At 38.5% G+C, this 9,975-nt stretch overlaps 1 protein-coding gene across 2 annotated transcripts; it reads left to right on the top strand.

Moving 5' to 3' along the window:
• Positions 1-6,768: 6,768 nt before the first annotated feature.
• Positions 6,769-9,717, top strand: LOC107824196 (protein POLYCHOME-like). 2 transcript variants are annotated; one of them, XM_016650940.2, is made up of 3 exons: positions 6,769-6,913; positions 7,058-7,452; positions 8,967-9,717. In XM_016650940.2, exons 2-3 carry the CDS (start codon positions 7,069-7,071, stop codon positions 9,354-9,356), a joined length of 774 nt encoding a protein of 257 aa, XP_016506426.1. In that variant the 5' UTR covers positions 6,769-6,913; positions 7,058-7,068; the 3' UTR covers positions 9,357-9,717. The 2 variants fall into 2 exon arrangements, with proteins under 2 accessions (XP_016506426.1, XP_016506425.1); XM_016650939.2 differs by having other exon boundaries at positions 6,795-6,941.
• Positions 9,718-9,975: the final 258 nt, after the last annotated feature.

Here is a 9,975-nt window from a genome sequence, read left to right as displayed (position 1 = left end):
TTTATCCCGATGTGTGCGTCGCTTTCCATTCCGGTTATGCATAGACCATAAAAGATAGCCAAGAACAGCTAATAAAAACCCAACCCACAAAGGATTTCATCAGCAAGCTTTTGAAATTCAAGGGATTGAAGCCCAGAGAATACACAGCTACCAAGGACTGTGTGGAGGAGACAAATGATAGCGTAGATCAGCTAAGCAAATCGGTGAGTGAACTTAAGCATATAGACTGTAGCCGTCGGAAGGATTACCTGTGGGGGATGACAGATCTGGCATTTTGGAGGAGGAGGAATTTGGAGAAATGAGGGACAAAAGTTAGAACCGTGGGAACCACTAGTGCCATGTTGTAAAAAATTAAGACACTTGGCACTTAATTAAGGATTTGGACAAAAATTTAGAGGTTTTACGCCCTCACTTCTGCCATGCCATCTTTGCAAAAAGTGGTGATTTAAATATATTTTGAAAAGTTTGTAATCCATATTTCAAGGATAACTTATGTATTTTGCCCAAATTTTATATAACCAAGTTTTTAAGTTCTCTCCATTAGACGACAAAATACCAAATTATGACCATGGTTATTATAGGGAGTAGGACCTAAGATTCCTGACCTGATTGTGACACCAATATCTCTGCTGGTGGAGGAAGGTAAAGCATTGTCCTTCGGCTCCGAATGTAGATACATTCCATCGTATGAGAGCTGGAGTGAACTAAACGGGTGGTATCACGACCTAATTTTTCCTGTGAGTCGTGATGGTACCCAACGTTATCGCTAGGCAAGTCGATAATGAATTAACTTTGTAATCCTTTCTTTTAAAGATTTGAAATAGTTGACTTTTAGTTTTGTGCATAACTAAGAAGCAATCATTTAATAAAAATGAGATATCAAGATTTTTCAAAGTAGTGAGATAAATAAGATAACACAAAAATCATCATGTGTCTACCAGCTTAAACCACCAAGACCCAGTTTCACAAGTATACGAACAACTAGTAGAATATACAAAAGAGTTCTACGCTACTGTCTGAAAAGAGGAAGACAGAAAATACACGCAAGAGAAAAGACTTCGGCTGCTGCGGAACGGCTCGGAAGGCAGCTCACTGTGTAGTCTCGTAGAAGCGATCAAGTGTGCGTGCCTGACTGTTATCCATATGCACATGCCTCAGGTCCTCCACATTAAGTGCAGAAGTGTAGCTTGAGTAGATAAACAACATGTACCTAGTAAGTATCCAGTCTAACCTCGAAAAAGTAGTGACGAGGGGTCGATTTTGACACTTACTGTGGGCTAACAATAAAATGCCAAAATTATAACTAAGCATGGATTACATATATATATATATATATATATATATATATATATATATATATATATATATAAAACTCAATAATAGGAATAGTAAACAATCCCTTCGCTAATAGTATGTCCCAAGTTCAATTTTCATTATTTAACAATTTATATTTTCAGTCAACAAAACAATATCAATTATAATTGATTCCAAAGATTTATCATACGCAATTTATGCCGAGGTCGTATGTCCCGATCCAACATAAAAATATTTAAACTGTGCACTGTCGAGGGTCGAATGGCACGAACCACATATGCATCTATCTGCTACCAAGGCGTTCGACCCGCTCCACGAAAGATAAAATACTTTATAACAATCAATTCAATATTTATTAATAGACAATTATTTAAAAAAATACCAATCCTCAATAATAGTCGAGTGGCCCGTTCAAGAATTTAAGTAAGTGAAGTTTAGCCCCCTACCATTCCCCTATAAAGTTTCAACATGATTTAAGTAATTAAGTTAACAAGTAGGGTGCAAAAATCGTAAGTATTGCATGGTATGAGTCCTAGATTACCCAGACAATGGCAAAATCAGTAACTACGTACGGACTCTCGTCACCTCGTGCGTACCTAATCCTAAAAAATAGGAGCACATATTAATCAATTCACCTATGAGATTAATTCCCTCTTACAAAGTTAGAGAAGAGACTTACCTCGTCTCAATGCCTACTTTCCGGTCCAAAATTGTGCTCAAACCCTCAATTCGGTGCCAAACGATTCGAAACTAATCAAATATCATATAAAATGATTAGTGCATGTTCAAAAGTTCATGTTCTAACTATTAAAGTGATTACTCAACACCAAATGTAGGATTCCTAAAATTTACCCCCGGGCCCACGTATCCGGGTTCCGGAAATTTTCGAAGAAAGTTGTTATCCATAACCTCATGAACTCAAATATGTGTTTGTTATTAAATTCCATAACAAATTTCGTGGTTAAATCTCATTTTTATCAAAAACCTAGGTTTTCACCTAAACCCATGATTTTCACTAATTTATATGTTATAATCTACCCATGAACTATGTATTTAACTCACATTGTGTGGAAATTACTTACCTCAAAGTGCTAGGTAAAATCCCCTCTCTAAGAGCTCCAAGAATCTCCCAAACAATGAAATAAATGAGCCAAAAGTGTCTAAGTCCCGCATTAAATTGGGGTCTTTCTCCAACGATTATCGCATATGCGGTGCCTTGGCCGTATTTGTGGTACCGCACCTACAGTGCATGGTCCTCCCAGCGAGGGCCGCTTCTGCGGATGGGATCCCGCTTCTGCGGTTTGGTTTGCTTCTGCGCCCTTCCTTATTGCACATGCGCGTTCGCGGGTGCGCACGAAAATCTGCATCTGCGGTCCATGGACAAACGCTCCAGAACCGCTTCTGCGGTGCAACCCTCGCACCTGCGGCCAAAAGCTCGTAGGAGTGGGCACACCAGAACTAGTGCACCAGCAGCCCCCTGTTGAGTCTTGACTCAATCCGCGCATCGTTCGAATGGCATCTGGGGTCCCCGAGGCCCCGTCCAAACATACCAACAAGTCTATAAACATAATACGACTTGCTCGAGCTCTCGAAATGCGTAAAATAACAAAAAAAAATCAAGAATCACACTCCAAAACCAAATCGAATCAAAATATGAACTTCAAGTTCTTCAATTTACTCCCAACGCGCCGAAGCGTACTTAAACTACTCGGAATGACACCAATTTTTGCGTGCAAGTCTTAAATCACCAAACGGAACTATTCCCTTTCTCAGAATCCCATTTGAACCTCGATAACACCAAACCCTATTCCAAACCAAATTTAAAGAACTTCAAAACCTTCAAAGAACCAACTTTCACTATTAGGCGCCGAAATGCTCCCAGGTCATCCAAAACCCGATCCGAATATACGCCCAAATTTGAAATTATCATACGAACCTATTGGAACCGTCAAATCTCGATTCCGAGGTGGTTTACTCAAAACGTTGACCGAAGATAAACTTAGCCTTTTTAGCCAGCCTTAAGGAACCAAGTGTTGTGATTTCAACCCGAACCCTTCCAAATCCTAACTAACCATCCTCGCAAGTTCTAAAATAGTAAAAGTACATACAGGGAGTCTTATTTAGGGGAACGTGGTTCTAGAAAGCAAAACGACCGGTCGGATCGTTACAGGTGGAGAAGCTCACCATGCGTTCGTCTATATCCTCACACAATTCTTGTTTTTTCTGCTCCTCGATAGCTTGCAAATCCAATTGTTGAACTGCCAAATCTTCATATTGCTCCTATAAATCTGTAATTAGATTGCTCGATTGAGCATCAACATCTTTTTTTGGACCTGTTGTAACATGACTCTAATATCAATTGGTAAAAAAAGGTTCTAGACAATAGGAATATAACAGTAATTGCAGAAAAGAAGAAGAAGAGATGAAGAAATTTAGGAGAGACGAGAGAGGAATTCAAGGGAGAAGCTGAGATATGTATTAGCATCAAAAGTATGATTATCATATTACATTCTCCTAATTAAATCCCTAGACAATCGAATTGAAATGCTGAAATTATCAAAGCTAAATAACTAACTTTCCCACAAACCTGTAATTTGAAAACATTGAATGAAAGTGCAACTAATATTTAAAAACTCCTAGTCAGCTTCAGTATTGATCCGTCCTCTATAGCTCTAATATGTGTAATATTTTATAGACCTATTTGGATAGAAATGGTGAAGGTGATAATAAGGTGATAATAAGTAGTTAGTGTTTTTGGTAAAAATATGATGATAAGCACATTTTATATTAGAATGATTGAAATATTCTTAAAATTATTTATAAAAAATATAAAATTAAAAGTTGTAGAATCATAAGTTGGGGTGACCAGCTTAATACTGATTGATTTGAAATAAAAAAAATTCTCTTACTAGGTGCGTGTTTAGAGTAATTAACTCTTGGTACGCTAGATAAGGTGGGATAAAATGAGATAAAGTATGGTACTAAATTTATTTCATGTGTGGTTGATGGTATAAATTTATTCCGGGATAAAATTATACCATCAACCAAATGTGGTATAAACTTAGTCCCAGACTTAATACTGGATATTCTATCTTATTCCACATTATCCCATCAAATTTGGTATTATTTTATCCCTCATCCTAGGTGGGATAAATTAATCTAGGGATTATAATCACATGATAATTTAGTCCGCGTATCAAATGATCCTCCTTAGGTTGATGAACTAGAGAGCAGGAGAAAATTAACAAGAACAAGGAAATCACGCAAAAATAGCACGGGCTAACCAGTTTTCGTATTGGTAATTGAAAAATAGCCAGCGTTTGCAAAGTCATTGAAAAATAGCCATTATTTTGCTGCAATACGGACCGGTCCAACATAATATACTGGAGATTGGTGCAGTTGTGTATGAACTTCCAGCATATTATACTGGAACTCTAACACGCGGAAGGTTCCAGTATAATATATTGAAAATTGGAGCACCTGTGTATGAACTTCGAACATATTATGCTGGATCAGTATATTATACTGGAACTCCAGTATATTATGCTGGAATATTTTCTAGATTTTGAACAGTGTTTTTGTTCAGATTTATCTTTACATGAAAAGTGGTTAAATTTTGATTACTTTTGAAACTGTGGCTATATTTCAATTACCAATCGTAAATCTAACTATTTTTGAATTTTTCGTGGAAATCACTTACCAACTAAGATGGACCAACAACAACAACAACAATCCAGTAAAATCCCACTAATGGGGTCTGGGGAGGATAGTGTGTACGCAGGCCTTACCCCTACCCCGAAGGAGTAGAGAGGCTGTTTTCGAAAGACCCTCGGCTCAAAAAAAAAAAAGACAAAAGGACAAAAAAGAGACAATATTAGTATCACAATAACAATCATAGGATAAATAGAAACACCATGAAATCCAGAAGAAGAATGCAAAGCAAATGGAGACAATATTAGTAAATATTAGTATCACCACAACAATCATAAGAACAATAGGAACACCATGAAATCTAGAAGAAAGATGTAAAGAAAAAGCGATAGCTAGTAAATAGGACATGCACTAAAAAGCGAAATAGTAAGCCACAACATTGCCACTAACTATCTTAGACAAAACCCCTACATGGCTAGTCCCACAATGGTACGAAGTAAGGTACGACTCAACTACCTCCTAACCTACAACCCTAATACTCGACTTCCACATCTTCCTATCTAGTGTCATGTCCTCGGAAATCTGAAGTCTCGCCATATCCTGCCTGATCACCTCTCCCCAATACTTTTTAGGCCGCCCTCTACCTCTTATCGTGCCCTCCACAACCAGCTGCTCACACCTCCGTATCGGAGCATCTAGGCTTCTCCTCTGAACATGTCCGAACCATCTAAGCCTCGCTTCCCGTATCTTGTCATCAATGGGAGCCACATGCACCTTCTCCCGAATATCATCATTCCTAATCTTATCTATCCTAGTGTGCCCGCACATCCACCGCAACACCCTCATTTCTGCTACTTTCATCTTCTGGATATGTGAGTTCTTAACAGGCCAACACTCAGCCCCATATATCATGACCGGTCTAACCACCGCTTTATAAAACTTACCTTTGAGTATCGGTGGCACTCTCTTGTCACACAGGACTCTAGATGCTAACCTCCACTTCATCCATCCTACCCCAATACGGTGTGTGACATCCTCGTCGATCTCCCCTCCCCCTGGATAACCGAACCAAGGTACTTGAAGCTGCCTCTACTCGGGATGACCTACAAATCAAGCCTTACATCCATGCCCACTTCCCCTGGCTCAGCGCTGAACTTACACTCCAGGTATTCTGTCTTCGTCCTGCTCAGCTTGAAACCCTTAGACTCAAGAGCCTGTCTCCAAACCTCCAGCCTCTCGTTAACACCAGCTCGCGACTCATCAATCAGAACTATGTCATCGGCGAATAGCATGCACCATGGCACATCCCCTTGAATATGGTGTGTTAACGCGTCCATCACCAGGGCGAATAAGAACGGACTGAGCGCAGAACCTTGGTGTAACCCCATTACAACCGGAAAATGCTCAGAGTCGCCTTCTACTGTCCTAACCCGAGTCTTAGCCCCATCATACATATCCTTAATCGCCATAATGTACGGAACCGACACACCTTTTGCCTCTAGGCCTCTTCAGAAAATTTCTCTAAAAACCTTGTCATACGCTTTCCCTAGGTCAATAAACACCATGTGCAGATCCAACTAAGATTGACCAAACCAGTCGAAAACGGAAGCCCATTTGACTAGGCCATTTGACGGTTAAAACAACTTCTTTTGTCTTTTCACCGACGGTTAAAATAGCTAACGAACTAAAAATTCGAAATTTGAAATCTGATTAAGCTGTTACGTGTCCGCCATTAATTATTTTCCCTAATTTCCGCAGTTTTGAAAAACAATTCAGTTCTGAAAATTTCATTTTAACTTTTCTGTATAAAGTACCGCCCAAACTCCATTTTGAAAATTTGCCTAGACGCCTCTCTCTCTAAGCTCTCTTTCTTCACAATTTCCAAACCTAAACCCCACCCCACTCCCCATTTCCAAGAATCCATCAATAAACCCATAAGATTTTAAAGGTAATCCTCCAGCCGGTAAAAATGGCAGGTAGCCGGAAAACCCCCATTTCCGGCACATTTCGATTTTACTTTTCGATCTAACAATAACTTTTTTTCTGTTTGTTTCAACTAAATGGTTAACATTTTCTTGGGTTTTGTGTGCAGTTTTTGTAAAAATGACGGAGGCAAGAGATAGAATATCAAGGACGGAGGATCTAATGGACATCTATAGTCGTCGACGGAGGACAACTGTAAGGAATGAAGGAGGCGGCATTGTGATTTTTCAGGATGAACAAGAGGATGCGTCGGCTACTAGAGCAATTTTTCGGCCAGGGACTGCAGCGGCGAGGGTGGGTTTGGGTGGTGGTGGTAGGGGTGGTATTGGTAGAAGAGTTAATTTTGGGACGCCAAGACGGAACTCACATAGAACGCCGGCTAGGGTGATTGGTCGAGAGAACATTTCGCCGTCAGGCCGGGGACGAGGGCGAGGAGGACAGCATATTGTGCTTCCTTCTTGGTATCCAAGAACTCCTCTTCGCGATATCACTTCCATTGTGAGGGTAATGCCTTCTCTTCACTTCTCAAAGTTTGTTGAATACAAGTTCATGATTTATTGCTTGTACATTTTGCTCAATGTGTTGTATGATAATTGGCTAGATGATATGCTTATAACATTGCCTTTTAGTACTTCATTTTTTGTGAAATCTTGTTACATTTGTGTCCGAGAGTAAATTGAGGCTTCTGAATTTAAAGTTTTCATTTATTGCTTTATGATTTAGCTTTTTTGGCTCATTGGTCACTAATGCGACTTTCAATTTGTATCCAAGAATGTTACATTGTTGCCTTTTAGTTCTTTATTCGTTGTGAAATCTTTTAACATTTGTGTTTGGAAGTAAATTGTGATTGGTATTTTAGTGTAAATGTTTCTAGGGGTAAAAGGTTGTACAAATAGTAATATTATGGCATATTCGATTTTAAATTGAGACTTGTGAATTTAACATTTTATAGTTCCTTTCTTTGCATTTTATGGTCATAACTGCAACTTTCAATTTGTATGCGAAAATGTTTAGAAGGGATCAGTGTGATGAAACATATCATGATAATGTGCTTGTAACTAACAAGTAGAAATTGTACTTCAGGGTAGATAACTTATGGTCATAATTTTTGTCTTTAATTTGTATTCCCAATTTGAACTGGAGTTTCTGGATCTGCCCTCTTGATTAATAGAACTTATGTTCTTGTTACAGCTCAGTTACGGATTGTTGTTCAACTTGTCAGCAATACATCTTAACTAGACAAGTACCAACCAATGTTGGTAGCTGCCTACTGATTTCAACTTTCCTATAGTGATTTTGAAATGAGAAGACAAATATAAAGAGTCCAGTTAAATCTATATGCCTTGTGGCTTAATGCTGGAATGCCAGTCGATTCTTAAATTTCGTCTAGGGTAAACAGTTGATGAATAAGTAATTTATTGGCCTATTTGGAAGTAAACTGAGACTTGTGAATTTAACATTTGGTTCATTGTTTTGCTCTATGATTGAGCTTTGGCAATACATTGGTCGCAATGGTACTTATCAATTTGTCATAATAATGAGTTTGTAATTAACAAGTGGAAGTGGTACTTTTATCTAGACTAGATAACTCAAGGTCATAAATCCTGTTTTAATAGTATTTCTTTTTCCCAATTTGATTGGATTTTCTGGATATTCCTTCTTAATAGCGCTCATGTTCTTGTTACAGTTCAGTTTATGGTTTGTTGCTCCAACTAGTCAGGAATACATCTTAACAATAAAGTACTGACGAATGTTGGTAGTTGCCTAATTCTTTCAACTTTCAAGTTTTCATATAATGTCTTTGCAATGAGAAGACAAATACAAAGAGTCCAGTGAAGTTATTTGCATGCCTTGATACTAAAATGCCAGTTGAGCGTTAAATTTTACTGCAGTTACTAGGTGCTCAACTCGAGCAAACTGGTTGTCACATTGCCCAATAGTATGTATGAAATATGTTTTGAGCAAACTGGTCTCTTGTAAACTTGATGTATCTGATTGTTATAAGATTCTCTATATAGGCTATTGAAAGAAGAAGAGCTCGCTTTGGAGAGAGCGAAGGCCAACAACTTGAGAGTCCAATACCACAGAACCAGACTGTTCTTGATCCTTCTGAATCTACATCAGGTGCTCAACTTGAGCACGATAATTCATTTATGACTCCACATCCTACAATTAGAAGCAGGCTTTATCCCAAATCTGTAGGTAAAGTGCCAAAGATATTGCTCGATATCACCCATCAGAACGACTCTGGAGACTTGGATTGCCTCACACCACAGAGAAAGCTGCTAAACTCAATTGACAAAGTTGAGAAAGCAGTGATGGAAGAACTGCATAAGTTGAAGAGGACTCCCACTGCTAAGAAACAAGAGAGGGAAAAAAGAGTTAGGACTTTAATGTCCATGCGCTGATTCGCCAATTGATATCCGCAGCTCAATCAAGGTTGAGGCACAAAGGGTTATTAAATTTGGAGGAAAGGAGAAGAGAGCAGCTGAGCAGTGTGGTGTAGTTGATCATCTTCTGATGATCAAGCTCTCAGTTGAATTAAGGACACACTTTGATATCTTTCCAATCTTATAGTACACTACAGTTAGAATATTATCCATGTCAAGAATAATAGTGCTTCACATCTTGCTGAAGTTTTGGAAGTTTTATCTCTACCATTCTTTGATGGTTTTTAGGTGTTTGAACATGTACAAAGTGCCTGACATATGTTCCATAGTTGACAATTTTTACCTTTTATGATAAGTGGCTGTATTTCTTTCTGATGTACCACCCTTTCTATACCCCCCTTCCCCATACAAGCTATAACGCACAGGAGCTGATTTTCTATCATTTATTCTTTGGGTGGTGGCTGTATATATTTTTTTCAATAACAATAGAGGACAGGAAAAGATGCTGTTTGTCAAAGAAATTAATATAGAATCTCTCCATTAAATAATTAAATTTCCATGTCATTGCGTCTGCTTCCTCAATGGAATCTGCACTAACTGTGTTCCACTTTCTACCTTTCCTACTCACAGTGAATAA

Source organism: Nicotiana tabacum, chromosome 4, assembly GCF_000715075.1.
Source record: "Nicotiana tabacum cultivar K326 chromosome 4, ASM71507v2, whole genome shotgun sequence".
Taxonomy (NCBI): Eukaryota; Viridiplantae; Streptophyta; class Magnoliopsida; order Solanales; family Solanaceae; genus Nicotiana; species Nicotiana tabacum.
This window is presented reverse-complemented; position numbering and strand designations above follow the sequence as displayed.

Excerpts from the sequence above, each read along its gene's own strand:
- LOC107824196 (XM_016650939.2), top strand. Across the intron at positions 7,453-8,966 it reads ATATCACTTCCATTGTGAGG|GCTATTGAAAGAAGAAGAGC; the intron begins GTAATGCCTTCT and ends TTCTCTATATAG.